This window comes from Protopterus annectens, chromosome 16.part0, assembly GCF_019279795.1.
Source record: "Protopterus annectens isolate FY-2018-M chromosome 16.part0, PAN1.0, whole genome shotgun sequence".
In the NCBI taxonomy this organism is placed as follows: domain Eukaryota; kingdom Metazoa; phylum Chordata; order Ceratodontiformes; family Protopteridae; genus Protopterus; species Protopterus annectens.
The window spans coordinates 861823179-861846926 of NC_056750.1; the positions used below are offsets into that span (position 1 = coordinate 861823179).

The 23748-nt window shown below is 46.1% G+C and overlaps 1 protein-coding gene across 1 annotated transcript in view; it reads left to right on the forward strand.

The window, feature by feature from the left end:
- The window catches only part of SUPT16H (SPT16 homolog, facilitates chromatin remodeling subunit), a 3088153-nt gene that overhangs the window by 1999930 nt on the left and 1064475 nt on the right, over positions 1-23748 (forward strand). Inside the window, exon 14 of the mRNA XM_044058195.1 lies at positions 12116-12243. Within this exon, the coding sequence (XP_043914130.1) occupies positions 12116-12243 (128 nt within the window). The remainder of the gene's footprint in view (positions 1-12115; positions 12244-23748) is intronic.

Genomic DNA, 23748 nt, shown 5'->3' on the forward strand with positions numbered 1-23748 from the left:
AAAATATCAACAGCATATTATTGGACTGCTTAAACAGAAAATGATGATTTCTGACTGTGTGGAAAATAAAGATTTACAGGATTTATTGCATTCTGCTGAACAAGATGGATAACATACTTTGCAATGTGATTTTTGATTCTTTAGAGGCCTCTTGCAGGACTGCTGTTACTGGGTCTGTGCTTAGAAGGCATGCTTGGCTTAAGAAGCAATCTCTACCTGATCATGTTAAAGCAAAACTTTTGGATGCTCCTTTACAGCAGGACCACCTGTTTGGCAATAAGGCTGAAGAAGTTCTGAAAAAGATGGAAGATAAAGCTATGCAAACTGTAAAAGATTTCTTACAAGTGCAACCTCCAAGATTTAGTAGGCACTGGCCTACTAAGAATTGGTCCTTTCCAGCTCCTTCCAGATCCTCTCAAGCCAAACCCCAGACACACCCAAAAGCACCAGGTTTCAGTCCCAGGGGACTCTCAGAACTAAGCAATGGGGGGCATCCACTTCCAAATCTGGAAATGACACCCCCCTATGATAAACAGTCTCAATGACTTTACTTTAAAATTACCAAGCACTTACCTTTTAGCTGCCCTTTTGGGGGGAAAGATTGCTCTTCGTGCAAAAAACTGGGAATTCATAACCCAGGACAAATGGGTTTTAAATAGTGTCCCAGGGATACAGATTTAATTCTCACACGTTGCCAACACCAAACGGGTGGCCAGACCTGCCCCCATATCAGTGGGTAGAGGCTCAAAAACAAGTACTTTCCCTCTTAAACATGGGGGCTATTCAACCGGTACCAGAAGAGGAAAAGGGACAAGGTTTCTATTCCAGGCTTTTCCTGGTACCCAGAAAAGGCAAATCATGGCGTCCAATTCTGGGCCTGTCTTCTTTAAACACCTTTCTGGACATTCCAAAATTCAAGATGCTGACTCTTCACCAGTTACTTCCTATGCTAGGCAAAGATGCCTGGTTGCCAACTCTAGATTTAAAAGAAGCATACCTGCACATCCCAATCAGGGAATTTTGCAGAAGATACCTACGCTTGAAAGCAGGCTACTTGCATTATTAATTCTCTGCACTGCCCTTTGGCTTGTCTACTGTGCCCAGGATATTCACAAAGTGCCTGGCTCCAGTAATTGCAGTTTGCAGGCAAAGAAATATTCAGATATATCCATACCTGGATGATTGTCTAATTCAGGCAGAAAACCAGGCCATACTTCTAAATCTGGCATTTGTAAAAAAGGTTCTAACTTGTCTGGGGTACACCATAAACAAAAAGAAATCACAACTGGTACCCTCTAAACAGATTACGTTCCTGGGTGCAAGCTTGAATACAGCTGCCCCAGATGGCTTTCCTCACGCCAGAGAAGCAAATTCATTTGGTAACTTACTTCAAACATGTGGCCACAAAAACCCTGCTATCTGCAAGACAAATACTGCAAGCGTTTGGGTTCATGGCCTCCTGCATTCTTCTAATTCCATATGCAAGACTGCATATGAGGAAACTACAGTGGTACTTAAAATGTCTGTGGAGTCAACATTGTCACAGCTTGGAAACAATGATTCCTGTCATACCTTGCCTACGCCTGGAGTTCCTATGGTGGGCAGAGGCCTGCCACCAAAACAAGGGACTGCCATTCACAATACCCCCTGCCGCCCAAACCCTAATTATTGGTACATCAGACTATGCATGGGGGGGCTCACCTGGCAGGGAAGTGTATTCAGGGCAAATGGAACCCAAATCCAGTGCACCTACATGTCAGTCAAAAAGAAATGTTAGCTGTACAGAATGCTCCGACAGCTTTCAAAGACTACATTCTTCCGACGGACAACACCACAGATTTGTGGTACATAAGCAGGGGGGGTACACATTCCTACCCCCTCTGCAGACTAACCATGGCATTGTGGAACATGGCCATGAGCTACCAAGTGCACCTACAAGCTCAATTCCTGCCAGGAAATTTGAATACACTGGCAGACGAACTAAGCAGAACTCTCATGGACCTACACGAGTGGAAACTGGAACCACGAATTTTCAACATGTTGAAAAGCAAATGGGGGAGCCCAGACATAGATCTATTTGCCTCCCCCCAGAACTACCAGTTGGACAAATTTTGCACAAGGACTCCCCACAAAAATGCCTGGAAATTGGATGCTCTGTCCTTCATCTGGAAAAACCTATCAGTCTATGCCTTCCCCCTCTGCCTCTGCTCTCCAAAGTTCTGCTAAAAGCCGAACAGGACAATGATTGCTGCAGACTGGCCATGCCAACACTGGTACCCACTCCTGCACAGTGTCACAAATATCTCCATGGCACCTGCCTCAGACACCTTCCTTGCTGTCTCAGCAAGAGAACCAAATTTTGCATAGTCCGCTTCCAGCATTGAACCTTGCAGCTTGGCTGATCACTTAAATTCACACTTAGCATCCCTCAGCAAACCTGTGATGTATGTCATCTTGGAGGCGAGAAGACCTAGTACTAGAAAAATCTTATGCTGACAAATGATAGACCTATGTTTTCATATAAGAATAAAAGGAATCTCAAGCAATTACTTTGACGTCATCCTTCGAATTCAAGTGATTCTAGATCTAATACTGAAGTTTACAATACTATCCCATGTGAGCAATGCAACCAGTGTAAGTTTATAGATAAGAATGTCACTTTTAAACATCCTGTGACAGGCAGAGTTTTCTTTTTGTACAAGAACAAATTGTAAAAGTACCAATGTGGTATATCTTGCGACATGTCAACTCTGTCCAGTTTTTTACATTGGAAAAACTTGTAGACAATTTAGAGAATGTATTAGAGAGCATCTCTACCAAATACATACAGGTTCAGACATCAGTGCATTGGCGAAGCACAGTAACAGCATGGGTAGTACACATACATTTAGTTTTCGTGTCATGCAAGCTATTAGACCAAATATTAGGCGTGGAGAAATGGATAGTTTTACTCCATGTGAATTACGATGGATTTATACGTTGTAGAGCTGATCAGTATCCTGGACTGAATGATTAAGTGAATCTAAAGCCAATATTGAGGAAAAGAAGATTACCCGAACCTAATAGGCATCGTATTACATTTCCTTCGTACTGATAACTACCTTGGAACACTTTTTCTTTCGTTCCATTTATATAGCGTTCTTATTGTTATTTCTAAGGTTTAAGGCTTTTATAGTTGAAGTGCTTGATAGTTAGAACACATGAAGTTAGCGGTATAGACATATGGGGTTAGTACTCTACCGTCAGACTTAATTAGGTTTGACGAGGGTATATCCGTTTGAATTGTTTCTGTAACTGTTTACCCAAAATGTTAATCAATTAGTTTAAAATCAAATTTTTGTGTATATTTATGGAGTCAAAGATAGTATTTAGTTGCTTAATTAACTAATGCATTTAGATTTCTATGTATATTCCTGTTTATCAAGTTATTTTCTGTGTCACTGTTTTAAGACATTTTAGTGAGCTATAGGATATATCAAAGATTTTTTATAGAGTTAGAACATAAACAGATGGTAGTCGCACTATAAAGATACATAAGGAAGCATTTAATTAATGTCTTCGTGTAAAACCATCATGTATTATTTTTATGATGAATGAGACTAAGTTTAATTTATTTGGAAATGCTTGTTTTTTACTAAGCTATTTTCTGTGTTCCGTTACTTTAAAAGTTAATAGGGAACACAGATGTCGATTGTTTTTATTAACTTATATTATATAAAGCCAATGATTTGTGTAAGCATAGTAGTCTGAAGAAGCCTGATGGTGAAAGCGCTTACTCTGTATTCGAATAAAAAGAAGCTTTATTTTACAATACAGTGATGTCCTTCAAGAATGCAACTGCAGTCATAACATGTGGGTTGTCCTGCCTCAGGCAGCCCTCGGTCGGCCGGATTCCAAAGTCTGGGTCCGACGTCGGCTGATGTCGCATTTCTCTCCGTCAGAGCGGCTGGAGTATATAAGCATCAGCCGACGCCATTTTCTTCAGTCTTTCTTGCCGCACGGTGCCCGAAGCAGAAGCAGTTCGCAAGTGCCGGTCGGTCAGCTCCTGTATTCTCGATACGAAGTCATCAAAAGCTAAGTACCCCGTTGGGGACCTTTTCTTGCCTCAGCCGATGTCAGAAATTACTGAAAAAGTTAACAATTGTCTTGTTTGTGGTAAACAAATACCTCATAAGGATTTCCACTCTTACTGCCTCCCTTGCCTGGGCCCAGACCACGACGTCTCGGCCTGTGTAGCCTGTGCTCGCTTCAACAAGCGCACTCTCAGGCGCCGGGCGGAGTTCGCTGAAGATTTTTTCGGCGATAAATTTGCTTACACCATGCCGTCGGATCTTCCGACATCGCAAACTCCCAAAAAGCGAAAAGACCGGGACCGACATCCTCGGCCCCCGTCTACCACCGACTCCACGCCAAAACCTAGCGCGAGTGCTCCAGTTCCCTCTGAGACGGTCTCTCCACCGCTCCGAACCGAAGACGCCGCATTACCGACGACTCCGATTCCAGACATTACTCCGCCAGTTATAGACTTTCCTCCAGATACCGAAACCGAGGAAATGCCCAAGACCATTGCTGTAGACAAGGTCACTCCTGCACGTGGAGCTGCCAGGCCTCCTATGGCCATGTCTATTAAGGCCTACACTAGGGCTAAGGCAGCCAGCAAAACTAAGCATATTACTTCCAAATCCTTACCTCAGCCGACTCCGGAGACACAAATTATGTCCATGGCTGCTGATTTAATTTCCATGATTAGAGGTTCACAGGCCCATCCTGAGAGAGCATCCCAGCCTCCTCCTGATAAAGGCCCCGGGTTGAACCCTCTGACCCTTCTCCTTCAGATGAAGACTCTGAGGGCTCTGTCCACTCTGATAGCCAGGAAGAGCTCTTCCAGACCTATGAGGACTCGGATGCAGAAGATTCCATACCTTCGGCCTCCCCTCCTGAGGATATTTCTTTTGGGGAAGTTCTGCACACCATGAGGGAACATTTCAAGTGGCAGGGTCAGGAATATTCTGATTCTAGGAAACGCCTTAGGACTTTCCTTAAGAAGCCTCAGCACAGGCCCTTGGCTATTCCTCCTGTACTTGATGTTCTGGATGATTTGTATTCTGATTCTAAGTGCTACCCCTGATTCTCTTCCTCCTGCTCCAGCCAAGCCAGACAGGTATTACAGGGTCCCAGAAACTCATTCCCATTTATTCAGGGCCCATACTGCTGATTTGGAAAGTATTTCACAGGGGCCTAAGAGTTTCAGCCTCCACCTCAAAAAATCCTTTGCCCTCCAACAGGGAAGCAAGGTCATTAGAGAGATGGGGTAAAAAGGTTTACACATCCACTACCTTATCTATGAGAGCTTTAAATTGCCTTTTTCATATGTTCCAATATCAGGATTGTCTCTTAGAAGATTTACAAAAAACATTAGCTTCTCCTGATCCTTTAGACAGGAAGACTTTGCAGGAAGCTGTACATAACACTCAGCAAGTAAGCAATCACTTCCTGCAGTGTGGATATGATGCACTGGAAGCTTCATGTAGGGCAGCTATGACAGGGGCAGTGATGCGTAGACATGCTTGGTTAAAAGATCAGCCTCTACCAGATCATGTAAAAGCAAAACTCCTGGATGCACCTTTGGAAAAGAACAAGCTTTTTGGTGCAAATGCTAAGGATGTGTTAAAGACCATCGAAGAAAAAGCAAAATCAGTTCAAACTGTGAAGGATTTCCTCCCGGTTCAACCTCCCAGATTCAGTAGGAATTGGCCTTCAAAAAAACTGGTCCTTTCCTAATCCAGAAAAATTTCAAAGGGGTAAGAACAGACGTGGCCGAGGAAGAGGCCAATACAGAGGCCCTTACAGGGGACGACAATGGCAGCCAGGAAACCAAAGAAGTGACGCAGGGGTTTCACCTGCCCAACAACCACAAACTCAATGACTTTCCTCTACTACCGCCTACCAGGGAACAACTAGAAGCTCCCTTGGGCGGGAAATTATCTAAGTTTGCAGAAAACTGGCACAGACTGACAAAGGACAAATGGATTTTGGACATTATAGACAGAGGGTACAGGTTTCATTTTCATACCTTACCAAAAAAACAAGGCATGCCAAATCTACCACAACATCAAAGGGCAGAGGCTATCAAGCAAATCACTCTGCTGACTCGAATGAAAGCAATAGAAAGAGTTCCACAACAAGAACAGGGGTTTTACTCAAGACTGTTCCTTGTTCCAAGAAAAGAATCTCAATGGAGACCAATACTGGACTTGTCCGCATTAAACACCTTTCTCTTAGTACCAAAGTTCAAAATGCTGACTCTACAGCAACTCCTTCCCATGCTGGGCAAGGAGTCGTGGCTGATTACTCTGGACCTCAAGGAGGCATACCTGCATGTCCCTATCAGACACAGCTGCAGAAGATACCTCAGATTTCTTGCAGGGCCAGAGCATTATCAATTCTCAGCATTGCCATTTGGCTTATCTACTGCGCCCAGAGTGTTTACAAAATGCCTGGCTTCAGTAATTGCTCATTGCAGGCTCCAGGGTATACAAATTTACCCGTACCTGGACGACTGCCTCATACAAGCGGATGACAAATTGATGTTGGCAAAAAACCTGGATTATGTCATATGATTACTACAAGCTCTGGGATACACAGTCAACTTCCAAAAGTCAAGACTGCAGCCATCCCAGCAAATAATCTTCTTAGGAGCCAAACTAGACACAGCCTCTCAGATGGCTTACATGACAGAAGACAAGCAAGAGAAGTTAACTCAATACTTCAAAGGTTTAGCAAAACTCACCCAGATGACTGCAAGGAGATTCCTACAGGCCCTGGGTTACATGGCATCCTGCATTCTACTGGTTCCATTAGCAAAACTACACATGAGAAAGCTTCAATGGTACCTAAAAAGCATTTGGTCTCAACACAGCAACAACTTGGAGACCATCATACCACTCATTCCATGCCTACAAAAGGAATTCCTATGGTGGGCCTCCGTGAGCCAGGAAAACACAGGTATGTCATTCAAAAAACCACAGATAACACAGACCATGACTACAGACGCCTCAGACCTCGGATGGAGGGCGCACATGGAAGGCAGGTGTATACAAGGACAATGGTCTCCAAAGGAAACACATCTGCATATAAACCAAAAGGAAATGCTGGCAGTAATGCATGCTATCGAGGCTTTTCAAAACCAACTCCAGCAAGGCCACTTAATGATACGGACAGACAACACCACTGTGATGTGGTACATAAACAAGCAGGGGGGCACCCACTCTTACCCCCTTTGCAGATTGACAATGCAGCTTTGGGAGAAATCACTGAGTCTAAACATCCAGTTACAATCCCAGTTTGTTCCAGGAAAAGACAATGTGTTGGCGGACAGCCTAAGCAGGAATTTCACAGATCCACACGAGTGGAGGTTACATCCGAAGGCTTTCAGACAACTCACTTCGACATGGGGCAAGCCAGAAGTGGACCTATTTGCCTCTCACCTCAATCATCTTCTACCAAAATTTTGCACAAGGACATACCATCCAAAGGCTTGGAAAATAGATGCCCTTTCATTCAACTGGAACTCCCTAGCAATCTATGCATTCCCACCTCTGCCACTGATGACCTCAGTATTACTAAAGATCAAAGCAGAGAAGCCCAAGGGAATCATAATAGCTCTGGATTGGCCAAGACAACACTGGTACCCACTACTACGGAGCATATGTCACACCAGGAGGTGGGCCCTCCCTCAGTGGCCTCTACTTTTGACTCAACACAATTTCGAAACACTGCATCCAAACCTTCAGACACTGCAGCTAACAGCCTGGGAGATCCCATAAATAACTTCAGCTTATCTCTCTCCAAGGAAGTTCAGCGGATACTAACAGAGGCTCGAAGACCATCCACAAGAAAGGTTTACTTAGAAAAGTGGAAAAGATTCAGCAATTGGAATACCAGCAAAGGACATGATGCATCATTACTGAACATCCCACTTATCTTGGAATATTTGGCAGATATGTTACAGAGCGGCCTCTCATATTCTTCAATAAAGATACATGCATCTGCTATTTCAGCTAGATACAACACTGATCCTCCTGTTTTCTCTCACCCCTTGCTAAGACAATTCCTCAGGGGAATCAAGAACATTAAGCCACCAAGAAAGGCCCCAGTGCCAGCCTGGGACCTCAATTTTGTCTTAGAAAAACTGACTCTACCTCCTTTTGAGCCAGCAGCTTCAGTTGACTTGCAATTTCTCTCATGGAAAACAGCTTTCCTGTTGGCAATTACCTCAGCAAGAAGGGTTTCGGAGCTACAGGCCCTAATGGCAATACCACCCTTTATTATTTTCCACAGAGACAGGGTTTCATTAAGGACCAACCCTACTTTTATGCCAAAGGTGGTATCTAGGGTTTCTCTAAATCAAGCCATTCATCTGCTTGCTTTCTTCCCCAATCCTGAGAATAAGGGGGAAAGACTTTTGCATACCTTGGACATTCATAGACAACTTCGATACTACCTGGACAGAACCAAGGCCAGTAGGAAGTCTGAACAGCTTTTTGTAGCTTACGCCCCTGCAGTCCAAGGAAAAGCAATTTCAAAACAGACTATTTCAAAATGGATTGGACATTGCATCAGATTCTGTTATTCCTTTCATGGAAAGACTGTTCCAGCCTATGTCAGACCACATTCCACCAGAGCTACAGCCACCTCTACAGCATTTTTAAGAGGGGTGCCTACAAAGGACATTCTAGAAGCTGCTACATGGAGCTCCGTGCATACATTCTCCAAACACTACAATCTCCCTTTATTCCAGATCCAGAGCAGGCTTTGCTTCGGCAGTCCTGCAGGGTTTGATTGCCACACCATCTCTTTCCTAGAGCATACCTCCTCCCCCAGCTAAGCTATGGTATTCTACCCACATGTTATGACTGCAGTTGCATTCTTGAAGGACATAGTACAGTTTTGTACCTACCATAAATGTAGATGTCCGATAGACATGCAACTGCAGTCGGGTTTTCCCTCCCTCCATACCCCTCTATGCCTAGGGTCCACTCCTATCCCCCTTACTCTTAGCTGGGGATATCTGTTATGGTGTATTTGTTTTATTGCTCATGTATTTGTTTGGAATCCTGCTTTTGTCTTCCAATTTGATTACAGCCTTCCTTGGAGGGCACCTGGCATCTGGGGCAAGAAACACTGAAGAAAATGGCGTCGGCTGATGCTTATATACTCCAGCCGTTCTGACGTCAGAGAGAAATGCGACATCAGCCGATGTCGGACCCAGACTTTGGAATCCGGCCGACCGAGGGCTGCCTGAGGCAGGACAACCCACATGTTATGACTGCAGTTGCATGTCTATCGGACATCTACATTTATGGTAGGTACAAAACTGTACTTTATATGGAATTATTTTCTATTCGTTGTTGAATCTTGTAAATTGCCATTCCAGTTCTTGTCCAGGAGATCGAGTTTACATATTTTTGTTGTTTATTGACAGGAAGGAGTCTCCCGTTGTGGCCATCTACTTTTTATTGTATATTTTTTTGTGTTTTAATTTTATTTGCTCCCATTTGGGGGGCACGTGACATCTGGGGCAAGAAAAACTGATGTAATGGCGTCAGCTGCATGTTTTATACCCCCGATGACCTGATGTCATGGAAGAAGGGACAGCAACCGACGCAGGACCTAAAGCTTTGTTAATCAGGCCGACTGAGGGCAACCTGCCAGCTGATTATCCAAATGTAATGACTGCAACAGTGAATACACTCAAACATCTACATTTATGGCAAGTGTACACAACTGTAATTTTTACCAACAGTCTGAGATAAGTACATGTCAAAGAGCCAGTCTTACCAACAGTCCAAGTTAATGTACATGTCAAAGAGCCAGTCTTACTTAACAGTCCGAGTTAATGTACATGTCAGACGAAGAGCCAGTTTTACCAACAGAGTAAGAATTTACACTGCAGATGAGCCAGTTTTACCCAACAGTCCGAGTAAGAATGTACATGTCAGATGAAGAGCCTGTCTTACCAACAGTCCCAGTTAATGTACATGTCAGATGAAGAGCCAGTCTTATCCAACTGTCTGAGATAAGTACATGTCAGAGCCAGTCTTACCAACAGAGTCAGAGTTAATGTGCATGTCAGACGAAGAGCCAGTCTTACCAACAGACCGAGTTAATGCCCATGTCAGACGAAGAGCCAGTCTAAGTAAGAATGTACACATTAGACAAAGAGCCAGTCCAAGTAAGAATGTACACATTAGATGAGGGTCATTGTCTTCCTTCCTTTCTAACAGTCTGAGTAAGAATGTACACGTTACATGAGGGTCAGTCTGAGTTAATGTACACATTAGATGAGGGTCATTGTCTTCCTTCCTTTCTAACAGTCTGAGTAAGAATGTACACATTACATGAGGGTCAGTCTGAGTTAATGTACACATTAGATGAGGGTCATTGTCTTCCTTCCTTTCTAACAGTCTGAGTAAGAATGTACACGTTACATGAGGGTCAGTCTGAGTTAATGTACACATTAGATGAAGGTCATTGTCTTCCTTCTTTTCTTGCCATGTTTTTGGGTGGCCTCTGAATTCTGCATCTGTAGGTGGATTTTCTACCAGTAAAATTTCTAAAGGCAAGTGGAAGAGGTTTTCCGTTTGGACCCAGCAGCTTCACATTGATTAGCTTATGGTGCCCATTTCGGCAGTGTTGGACTTCCTAGCTGGTCTCTTCATTCGGGGGCCAACTTCTCTACTGTTGAAGTTCAGTTAGCAGCCATTTCTAATTTTCACTCTGGGGAGAATGCTACATCTTTTAGCTTCTTCTACACTTTGCAAAGCCTTTCTCATTAGGTACGTTCCTCCTTAGACCTCCTAGCAAAGATCCTGTGCCTTTGTGGGATATTGCGTTGGTTCTTTATGCTCTGACTTTTACCTTTTTTTGAACCTGCTGCTAAGGCAGAGTTGAAATTCTTGTCCTGAAAAACAGCCTTGTTGGTAGCAATTACTTCAGCCAAGAGGGTTTCGGAGCTTCAAGCATTGTCATCCAAACCTTGGTATCTCTTATTTTTCACAAAGACAATGTTACTTTACATACTTATCCTTTTTACCAAAGGTTGTCATTAAACACCATTAACCAATCCATTAATTTCTGTGTTTTTTTCCGAATTTCCAATATAAGGGTGAATATATGCTGCACCTTTTATGGACGTTCATAGACAATTGTGCTTCTACCTGTATAGGACAAAAGCATTCAGGAAATCTAATTAGTTTTTCTTTCTCAGATTCCAAAAAAGGGGAAAGCTGTTAAAGCTACAATTGCTCGATGGTTAAGGGATTGTATTACTCGTATATTCAATGAACAATCTTCTTTTACCTAGACCAGTCAGAGCTCATTCCATGAGATCCATGTCCCAGGCCTTCTGGTCTAGAGTTTTAGTAGATGTTTGTGCAGCTGCTTTATGGGCAGATTCTATCACCTTTATTTTGCATTACAAATTTGATACCATGTCCAGGAATAGGGCTGCTTTTAGCTCTGCAGTGTTCTGGAGCATCTTTCTATTAGACCGCCCACATCTGTGTAGCTGAGGACTCTGTCCCACAGGTTTGATGAATACTGAACAGACAATCAGATAAAGAAGTTATGTACTCACCGTAACGTTCCATTTGTGTTGTCTGCTTTAGTCATCAACCTTCCCCATCTCCTTCCCCCTTCTGTATCTCTGAAGGACCTGATTTATAATTTTGGGAACCTTTCTTCCTGTTTTGAGCTCCTGAGCATTCCTTTAAGCTCTGTTTATAAGCATGTATTTCTTCTGAGAATATTGGCAGCAAACGCGATCTGAGGTATATGAGAGGAGCTAGACTGTATGGGTAGGGTGGGAGGAGCTGTAGCTTGGAATCCTAAACTTGCTGACGGTCAAGTTGGTTCTGAGCTCGGAACTGAGACCCATGTGTTTGAAGGCTGAAGCAGACAACACAGATGGAACGTTATGGTAAGTACATAACTTCTTTTTTTATTCCATGTGGCATCAGACATAGCCGACTAGCTGCATTTCCTTTTGACGTACAGTTTGTTGTGGTGACGCAGTCTGTTGCACATTTTTACTATTTTTTTTTTTTTTATACAGAACATCAGTATGTCGGTAGAAGGAGACTACACCTACCTCCGAATCAATTTCTATTGCCCTGGTAGTGCACTTGGCAGAAATGAGGGTAACATCTTCCCAAACCCAGATGCCATTTTTGTCAAAGAAATGTGAGTTAAATTTGTTTTGTATATAGTGATTGTGCTTCATTGACTATTTTGTTCAGTAACTTCTGGTTTGCGATGTTCTATCCAAAGCCGTGAGGGTAGGGAGAGCAGATTATAGCTCTAGACTGTAAAGTGTTTGTTTAGTGTTATCTGCTTATGTGTTTAAGTATATGGCTTGATTTTATGCCTGCATAGTGCATATCAAATTAAAAGTCTGAATACATTTTAAATATGTCGGTATATTGCAATTCTCTGTTTTTATAAACTGCTTCTGAAGTAGTTTACTTCATTTGGTCTTCAGCCTGTGGGATCCGAGCCGGCAACTTTTACTAGCATCAGCTCCGAGCTCCAAACTCCTCCCCTTACCAATAATACACCTCCACTGCCTTCCATCCCCAGATCTCATTTGCCACAAATTGCTTCAGCATCATGTCTTCTGAGCTCCAACTAGTCAGTGGGTTTAAAACCTTGGTGAGTAAATCTTTTTTTCAAATTCCTCTGTTAGTATAGGTCCCCTTTCTCCTCCCCTCGCTTGGTGCATAGAGTGTTAGTGTTAGGTACTTAAAGTAGTTTGTTCTGTGGTTGTAGTTAGTAGATGTCCTTCAAGGATGCATCTGCAGTCATCACATATGGGTTGTCCTGCCTCAGGCAGCCATTCGGTCGGCCGGATTCCAAAGTCTGGGTCCAGCGTCGGCTGATGTCGCACATTCCCCGACGTCAGAGCGCCTGGGGTATAAAAGCATCAGCCGACGCCATCTTCCTCAGTCTTTCTTGCCGCGTGGTGCCTGAAGCAGAAGCAGTTCGCAAGTGCCGGTCGGCCAGCTCCTGTAATTCAGCTAACCGAAGACTTCAAAGGCTAAGTACCCCGTTGGGGACTCTTTCTTGCCTCAGCCGATGTCAGATAAAGTTAATAATTGTTTAACTTGTGGGAAACAAATACCTCATAAGGATTTCCACTCTTACTGCCTCCCCTGCTTAGGCCCAGACCACGACGTCTCGGCCTGTTCAGCCTGTGCTTCCTTCAACCGACGCACTCTTAGACGTCGGTCGGAGTTCGCAGAGGAGTTTTTTGGGGCTAGTTTTTCATATAAAATGCCGTCGGAGACCCCGACTTCACATTTAGCTAAGAAACGGAAAGACAAGAACCGACACACGCGGGCCACGGTTTCGGCTGAAACCACGGCTAGGCCTGCCGCGAGTGTCTCGGTCTCTGCTTATACAGAGTCCTTGGTACTTCCGAACCCTGAAACCGTACCACCAACAGCCTCGGCCCCGGAGGCCCCTGCCAAGTCGGTTATTGAATTTCCGTCAGAAACTGGTGTCTTGGAAGCTTCCGACACCATTCCACTAGACAAAGCTACACCAGCACGTGGTGTAGCCAGGCCTCCCGCATCCATGTCCATAAAGGCTTTCACCAGGGCTAAAGCTGCTAAACACACAAAAGCTATGCCTCCCAGGGTTATTCCTCAGGGACCCACTTCTAGTTCTCAGATCCTAACTTTGGCAGAGGACCTTATCTCTTTGATCAGGGGCTCTCAGCCCCATCCGGACAGGGGCTCTCAACCCCCTCTGGACAAAATGCCCCGGGTTGACCCCCCCCCCCCGATCCCCACTCCTCACAGGAGGCCTCTGATGGCTCTGATCACTCGGACTACCAGGAGGAGGCTTTTTCGGCCTACGAGGATTCGGATGCAGAGGAATCTATCCCCTCAGCCTCCCCTCCTGAAGAGCTATCCTTCGGGGAGACCCTTCACTCTGAGAGAGCATTTCAAATGGCAGGGCCAGGAATATTCTGATTCCAGGAAAAGATTAAGAACCTTTCTACATTTACCTCAGCATAGACCTTTGGCTATTCCTCCTGTTTTAAATGTCATTGATGATGTGTACTCTGAGGCTAGTATAACCCCTGACACTCTGCCTCCGGCTCCTGTTAAACCCGATAGGTATTACAGGGTCCCGGACTCGCATAATTTTCTTTACAAGGCCCACTCTGCTGATCCTGAAACTATTTCCCAGGGCCTTAAAGGGGTTGCAGCTGCTACTACTAAGAACCCACTCCCCTCTGCAAAGGAGTCCAGGGCTTTAGAGAGATGGGGTAAAAAAGTGTATACTTCTGCCACTCTTTCTATGAGGGCATTAAATTGTCAATTTCATATGATACAGTACCAAGAGTATTTGTTAGAAGAAATGCATAAGAAACTGTCTTCTTCTGAACCCCTTGATCGCAAATCCCTTCAGGATCTGGTACATAACTCCCAGCAGGTAAGCAACCATTTCTTGCAGTGTGGTTATGATGCATTGGAAGCTTCATGTAGGTCAGCAATGACAGGTGTAGTCATACGTAGGCATGCTTGGCTGAAGGAACAATCTCTGCCAGACCATGTTAAAGCTAAGTTTCTGGATGCTCCACTGGAAAAGCAAAAATTATTTGGTTCCACTGCTCAAGAGGGCCTAAAGAAATTTGAGGAAAAGGCGAAATCTGTACAAACAGTTAAGGATTTTCAAGTCCAACCACCAAGATTCAGCAGAAGTTGGCCTACCAAGAATTGGTCCTTTCCGGACACAGAAAGATTTCAGAGAGGCAGGAACAGGCATGCCAGAGGTAGAGGGCAAGCTAGGGACTCCTACAGAGACCATCAATGGCAGCCTCCAAACCAGACAGGTAGTGCAGGACCTACAACTGCTGCACAAGGACAGACTCAATGACTTTGCTTTGACTCCGCCAACCAGGGCTCAATTAGAAGCACCTTTAGGCGGAAAGCTTTCTTTATTCTCAAAAAATTGGCACAGCATTACAAGGGACAAATGGACACTGCAAATAGACAACGGATACAGGTTCCATTTTCACACATTGCCAAAAAGAAAAGGCATGCCAGATCTGCCACCAAATCAAAGGGCAGAGGCTTTGAAACAAATCTCAAACTTAATACAAATGAAAGCTATAGAAAAAGTTCCTCTTTCAGAACAAGGCCAAGGATTTTATTCCAGACTATTCCTTGTTCCAAGAAAAGAAAATCAATGGAGACCTATTCTCGACTTGTCCGCACTGAATACTTATCTCATTGTGCCAAAATTCAAAATGCTGACTCTACAGCAACTCCTTCCCATGCTGGGCAAGGGGTCTTGGCTGGTGACTCTAGACCTCAAGGAGGCATACCTGCATGTCCCTATCAGACAAAGTTGCAGAAGACACCTCAGATTTCTTGCAGGGTCAGAGCATTATCAATTCTCAGCATTGCCCTTTGGCTTATCTACTGCGCCCAGAGTATTCACGAAATGCCTGGCATCAGTAATTGCACACTGCAGACTTCAGGTGATTCAAATATACCCATATGTGGACGACTGCCTTATACAAGCGGACAGCCAACAAACTTTGGTAAAGGACTTAAATTATGCCATCAACCTTCTGCAGGCCTTGGGATATACAGTCAACAACATGCACAAATCAAGACTTGTTCCATCCCAAAGAATAACCTTTCTGGGTGCGGATCTAGACACAACTACCCAAATGGCCTATCTCACAGAAGAAAAACAAAGACAACTACCGGATTACTTCAAGAATCTGACAAGACAAACTCAGCTGACTGCAAGGAAAATCCTGCAGGCCCTGGGTTACATGGCATCCTGCATTCTTTTGATCCCACAAGCAAGGCTGCATGTGAGAAAACTACAGTGGTACCTAAGGAGTTTATGGACTCAGCACAGTCACAGCTTAGAAGCTTTGAACCCACTCATTCCATGCCTTCAAAAGGAATTTCTGTGGTGGGCTCAGGCCAGCCAGTCCAACAGGGGGTTGCCCTTCACAAAGCCAAAAGCCACCCAAACTATTACAACGGACGCTTCAGACCTAGGTTGGGGAGCACACATGGAGGGCAGAGGTATTCAAGGACAGTGGTCACAAAAGGAGGTACGCATGCACATAAATCAAAAAGAAATGCTAGCAGTGATGCATGCAATCGAGGCCTTCAAACTCTCTCTGCATCAAGGCCACCTACTAATAAGGACAGACAACACCAAGCTATGTGGTACATAAACAAGCAAGGAGGCACCCATTCCTACCCTCTTTGCAGACTGGCAATGAATCTATGGGATCTTTCCTTGAAACTCAATATACAGCTGCAAGCACAGTTTGTGCCAGGGAAAGACAATATACTGGCGGACAGCTTAAGCAGAAATGTCATGGATGCGCACGAATGGATGCTGCACCCAGACATCTTTCTACAAATAACACAAACATGGGGGAGGCCGAACATAGATCTATTTGCCTCCCCCCACAATCAACTGAAGAAATTCTGCTCAAGGACATACCACCCACAAGCGTGGAAAGTGGACGCTCTCTCTTTCAGCTGGAGAAATCTAACAGTATATGCATTTCCACCTCTTCCATTAATGACCAAGGTGTTACTGAAGATCAGGACAGAGCAGCCAAAAGTGATTCTGATAGCTCCGGACTGGCCAAGACAGCACTGGTACCCACTGCTAAAGAGCATGTCACGTACGAAACCATGGCCTCTTCCTCTATGGCCACTTCTACTGACACAGTACAATTACAAAACTCTGCATTCCAACCTGAAAACATTGCAACTAACAGCCTGGAAAATACCTTGACTCCTCCTCAGGATAAGCTATCCCAGAGAGTGAAGGATATTATCATGGAAGCTCGCCGCCCTTCCACAAGAAAGGCATATTCAGCAAAATGGAAAAGATTTCTCATTTGGAACACCACAAAGGGCCTAGATGCGACAGTAATGAGCATGGCACATATCCTGGAATATTTGGCAGAAATGTTCCACAATGGTCTGTCTTATTCTTCCATTAAAATTCATGCTTCAGCGATTTCAGCAGAGTACAATACTGATCCACCTGTCTTCTCTCATCCTCTCCTAAGACAGTTTCTAAAAGGAATCAAAAACATCAAACCTCCAAGGAAACCACCTCTACCTGCTAGGGACCTTAACTTCATGTTGGAAAAACTAACGCTGCCTCCATTTGAACCAGCAGCATCTGCAGATCTACAGTACCTTTCATGGAAGACTGCCTTCCTTCTGGCCATAACCTCAGCAAGAAGAGTATCGGAGTTACAGGCCCTGATGGCAGTGCAGCCATTTTTTTATTTTTCATCAGGACAGAGTTTCATTGAGAACCAATCCCACATTTATGCCAAAGGTGGAATCCAGGGTTTCATTAAACCAAGCTATTCACTTGCCTACTTTCTTTCCAAATCCACAAAACAAAGGGGAGAAACTTCTGCACACCCTGGACATACACAGACAGTTACGTTACTACTTGGACAGAACTAAAAGTTACAGAAAGACTGACCAGCTGTTTGTAGCATATGCTGCTGGGGCACAAGGAAAAGCAATTTCCAAACAGGCACTTTCAAAATGGATAGGAAATTGCATTCGCTTTTGTTACTCCTTTCATGGAAAGACTGTACCAGCTAACATTAGACCTCATTCCACGAGAGCCACAGCCACCACCACAGCCTTCCTAAGAGGGGAGGCTACCAAGGACATTTTAGAAGCTGCTACATGGAGCTCCGTGCATACATTTGCCAAGCATTACAATTTACCTTTATATTCCAGATCCAGAGCAGGCTTTGCTACGGCAGTCCTGCAGGGTATCTTAACTACACCATCCTTTACTTAGTTCCTCCACCCCCAGATTGGCTATGGTACTCTACCCATATGTGATGACTGCAGATGCATCCTTGAAGGACGTAGTACAGTTTTGTACCTACCATAAATGTAGATGTCAGATAGGTATGCATCTGCAGTCAGGTTTACCCTCCCTCCTTCCCCTCTGTGGTATTTCTTGGGTACTTCCCCTCTTATATCTAGCTGGGGGGATCTATTATGGTGTATTTGTTTTTATATTACTGTGCATGTTTGGATTTTTAAATGCATCTCTCCAAATTTAGCCTTCCTTAGAGGGCACCTGGCATCTGGGGCAAGAAAAACTGAGGAAGATGGCGTCTGCTGATGCTTTTATACCCCAGGCGCTCTGACGTCGGGGAATGTGTGACATCAGCCGACGCCGGACCCAGACTTTGGAATCCGGCCGACCGAAGGGCTGCCTGAGGCAGGACAGCCCATATGTGATGACGGCAGATGCATACCTATCGGACATCAACATTTATGGTAGGTACAAAACTGTACTTTTCCCCTACTCCCTCATTGTTTTCTGTAGATGAATGTGGTGTGTGTGTGTGTGTGTTATTTAGAAAGAACCTGCTTTTTATTAAGGTTAGCTTTCTAAAATAGAGCATGGCTGAAAAGCTTGTTTTCAAGCACTGCACAGAGTGTGGCCATAAGTTACCACCAGCGGATGGCCACACTCTGCGTGTTGTGCTTGGGCGTGGCCCATCTGAGTGTGGACTGTAGTATTTGTGTGGGCTTCAACCCCTGTGCCCTAAAGGGATAAGGAAGGCCAAGATGGCCTTCAAAGGTGGTCTTCCTCCTTCCGACTCTGTTTCCTCATCTCTGGCTTTGGTCACAGCAGCTGCTGTGGCCGCCTCTCCCTCCTCTCTTCTCTGGCTTCTCCTCCCTCCCAGGCTTGGACTCAACCTCCTATACCAAAGCCTGTGGTAGCGTAGCACAAGAGAGGTAGAGAGAGGGGGAGAGTGTCAAAGATGAGGGAAAAGAGGAAGAGTTCCCAGACCTTGTTTCTCCGAGTAAGACGCCACGGATCCGTGATTCCTCTCTGTTCTGATCTCCGAGGTTCTGCCCATAGCTGGCGGGGAGACATCCAGCCAGATCGGAGTCTGTGACTTCGTCATGGTCCCCCCCACTCCTTGTCAGATATGGATCTGGATAAGGTGAAGAGGCGATTTATCCGTACACTGATCCAGAAGGGGGTCTTGCCAGCCCCCCTCCCTCTAGTGGGGGAGCTGGCTTCCTTTCTTTCAACCCATTTCTCCTTCTCCGATCCGAACTTCGGATTCAGAGTACTCTGATCCAAGGTTGGCTTTGGTCAGGGGGTCGGAGCAGACTGTACCTGCTTCCTTGACGCCGACAGCTACTTGGAACATTTCGGATCCAACCAGCTCGGATCCAAGCCACTCTCAGAGCTTGGGTGTCAGATCCGATGGAGTGGAACCTTTTTCATAGACTCCAACTTTGTCGGGCCAGGTTCCCTCCCTCGGCGATCCGTCCACCTCAGGCCTGGCTCTGATGCTCACGTCAGACCCGGTTTCTCAGGATGTTCGCTCTCCTTTGGTGTTCGTGGTAGAAAGGGTTCTCTCTGGATCGAGACCCCTGGACACCCCCTCGGACTCTTCCCAGACCCCCTCAGCTCTCTGTTCCCCATTGTTTTACCAGAGGGATAGCCTGTGCTCAGAGCCCCAGACTGTTCCCCCTGAGGAACAAATGGCTTGCGAGCGCCCCCCGGAGAGCCCCACCGGAGATGTGCCTCGCAAGCATACGTGCAAGAGGAGGCACTTGGACTCCCTCGAGTCCCTCACGGAGGGCGCAGACTTAGATGATGGAGAGGGTTCCCCAAGGTCACCTCCCGAGGACGTTTTCTTTGGAGACATCATGGAGATCCTGCGCCAGCGGGGAGGTTGGCCTGCCCCCAACCCTTCTTCTGATGAGTCTGTTCCTGGAGGCTTTCGGGATGGGCCCATCTACTTCCTTTGTGTCCCTTCCTGTGGATCCTTTGGTGGATCTGGTCACCTCGCGGGCATGGAAGGAACCGGACACCATGGAACCTATCCCAAAGCGACCTGACAAAATCCTAAGCCCCCCCCATAGATAGGTCATCTTGGAATAAGGGCTTCCCTATGGATGCCATGGCAGTAGCAACAGCCGCTAAGAAGGAACTTGCCCAGGAGAGTTTTTCTGTCCACCCTACTGACAGAGTCATGGATGACGGACCGCCTAGGGAGGTGGATGTACTCTTCAGCTACCTTTCGATTAGGGCTCTGAACTACTTGGCCCATATCACCAGACTCCAATACGACCTGGTAAAGGAGCTGGAGTAGTCTCCCCCCCAAGTTCATGTCACAGGAGGACAAGGCATCGTTCTCTGCGAGGATGGCCACTTTAAAAGCAGTATCTAACACATCCATGCGACTTCTCTCCCATGCTATGGAAGGAGCGGCTAGGTCTGGCGTGTCCATGAGGCACAATGCCTGGCTCATGTTACGTCAATTTTCTGACCCCTTCAAGGCGTCGTTTGCCAATGCCCCTTATGGCTCTACATTCTTCGGTAAGACTGTCAAGGATTAGTCCAGAGTGAGGAGGACGGGAAGACACACTGCTGTCGGGATCCGCTTCTCTAACCCTCAAAGGTCCTTTTCCCGGAACCAGGGAGGGCAAAAGAAGTTGTGGTTCCAGAAGTCACAGTATTCCTGGGACACTCGGCTCTTCCCCCAGAGGCAGAGGGGGACCGAATGGATGCCGGCCCAGAGGCAGAGGGGGTCTGCAGAACTTCGTGTCTCGAGAACCTTTCTTGGACAGACCCAGGCAGCAACCCTGAGGGGTTGCCTGACTGCTGTGCTCTGGAGGTGGTTGGGGTACAATTCTCCTGCACCCAGCAGCATGGTAGTCCATAACTGAATGCTGGGGGCTTCAAATCATATCCAGAGGCTACTCTATCCCCCTCGTGGGTTCCCCCATATCTCCCAAACACCCCCCAAATGTACCACCCACGCAAATGGAGGCAGCAGCATAGGAAATTTCCAAGCTGCTAGAAAAACAAACCATCGAAACTATCCCCCCAGATCAATCTGGATCGGGCTTCTACTCCAGGTTCTTTTTGGTGCTAAAGAAAACGGGGGACGTAAGGTCCATTCTGAACCTCTCTACTCTGAACCTGTCAGTTGCCAAAGAGAAGTTCCGAATGGTGACGTTAGTCCATCATGCCATACTTGCAAGAGAGAGAGACTGGATGTGCTCATTAGACCTCTAGGATGCTTACTATCACATAAAAATGCACAGAAGCTCCAGGAGGTTCCTCCGCTTCCGGCTAGGAGTCTATCTTTACCAATTTCGAGCCCTTCCCTTTTGTCTCACCACAGCCCCCAGGGTGTTTACCAAAGTGATGGCGGTGGTAGCAGCTCACCTGAGGCTTCAGGGGGATTCAGGTCTGCCCATACCTGGACGATTGGCTCCTCACTGCTCCCATCAGGTGTCTACTTTCCGAAACCAGGGATTTTTTCCTCTTGCCCTGCGTTTGGGGATCACAATCAACGCATCCAAATATCTCCTAGGTCCTGTACAGGTGATAAACTACATTGGTGCCAGGATAGATACTCTTCATTGCAAAGTATTCCTGACCTCAGAGAGAGTTCAAAACTTGAGTATGCACGCCTCCCTGATCTACCGTTCTCATCTTCCAACGGCAGAGTCAGTGTTGAGGGCCCTAGGCTCAATGGCGACGACCATAACTCTTCTCCCGTATGCTCGATTACACATGAGAATTCTAATGTGGCCTATAGCTGTACAATGGTCTCTGTTGGAACTGCCATTGACATATCCAGTTCAACTCTGTCAAGTCTGTCTGTCGTCCTTCATATGGTGGATGTGCTCTCGGGACATTTTGGAGGGATGACCTTTTGTTCCACCCCTGGCCCAAGTCACAGTGACCACAAATGCCTCCCAACTCGGGTGGGGGGTGGGCTTTGTTCAGGCAGGACAGTCCAATGCCTGTGGTCCCCATAGAGACCAGCTTGCACATGAGTGTCCTAGAGATGAGGGCAGTCCTCCTAGCATTGCAGGCCCTTCATGCCGTTCTTCCTCTGGGGGCGATTGCTATTCAGTCAGACAACATGTCAGTGGTCTGGTATATCAAAAAACAGGGAGGGACCAGATCTTATCCCCTTTGTCATGAGGCCATGCGAGTGTGGGAATGGACGATCTCCACTGGTCGCTTTCTCATCGCAATGCAAGTTCTGGGAAGTTCCAGCATCCTAGTGGACAGGCTGAGTCTGACGATTCTGATGCCTTACGAGTGGTCTCTGAATCTGTCAGTAGCGGAACAGATCTCCAGAGAGTGGGGTCAGCCTTGCTGCGATCTCTTCGCATCTCCTTCCAACGTGAAGTGCAGCAAGTTTTTCGCTCTGAACCCCCTGCCGGGAGAATCTCCCAGAGACGCTCTAGTTCATGCTTGGCCTCCCGGTCTTCTGTATGCTTACCCCACCAGTACCTCTCATTCCGAGGTTTCTAAAGAAAGCTTGACTGGGGAGCAAAGTGATTCTCATTGCCTCGATGTCCTTCAAGGATGCATCTGCAGTCCTTACAAATGGGTTGTCCTGTCGTCAGGCAGCCCTTCGGTCGGCCGGATTCCAAAGTCTGGGTCTGGCCTCGGCTGGTGTCGCACTTCACCCGACGTCATAGCTGCAGTTATTCGGGTATAAAGGCATCAGCCGACGCCATTTTCCTCAGTCTTTCTTGCCGCGTGGCGCCCGAAGCAGAAGCTGTTCGCAAGTGCCGGTCGGTCAGAACCAGAGATTACTACTACCGAATTCTTCTACTACTACCGAAGACTTCTAAAAAAGCTAAGTACCCCGTTGGGGACTCTCTCTTGCCTCAGCCGATGTCAGAAAAAGTGAATAACTGTTTAACTTGTGGGAAACAAATGCCTCATAAAAATTTCCACTCTTACTGCTTACCTTGTTTAGGCCCAGACCACGACATAGCAGCTTGTCTAGCCTGTGCTTCTTTTAACCGGCGGACGCTTAGACGTCGGTCGGAATTTGCTGAGGAGTTTTTCAGCTCCGATTTTGCTTACATTATGCCGTCGGATCCTCCGACTACGCAAATATCAAAAAAGCTCAAGGAAAAGGACCGACACTCGCGGTCTGCGGTTTCGGCCGAAACCGCGGTTAGGCCAACCGCGTGTGTCTCGGTTTCGGCTGAAACCGAGCAAGCGGTTCTTCCTTAAGCCGAAAACTTACCTCCTACCGAGGCCTCTTCCAACCTCGTGGAATCGGCTTCTGATTTACCTTCTGCTCAGGCAGTTTCTCAGGAATTATCTGACACTATCCCCTTGGATATCTCCACCCCTGCACGTGGAGCTGCTAGGCCACCTGCAGCCATGTCCATTAAGGCTTTTGCCAGGGCTAAAGCAGCTAAAACTACTAAATCTTGCCTGCTAAGACCCCCTCTCACAGGCCTAGCTCTAGTTCACAAATGCTTAGTCTAGCAGAGGATCTCATTTCTTTAATCCGGGGATCCCAATCTCATACAGACAGGGCCTCTCACCCACCTCCAGAGAAGAGGCCTAGAGCAGAGCCCCCTGCACCAGTTTCTACAGATGATTCCTCTGATGATTCAGATAATACTAACCCTCCAGAGGCTTCTTTCTCCCCTTATGAAGACTCTGATGCTGAAGAGTCCATCCCTTCTGCCTCTCCGCCTGAGGAATTTTCCTTTGGGGAAACCTTGCATGCTATGAGGGAACAATTTCAGTGGCTGGGCCAGGATTTCTCAGACTCTAGGAAGAGGCTTAGAACCTTTCTGCATTTACCACAACATAGGCCTTTAGCCATTCCTCCAGTTCTCTCTG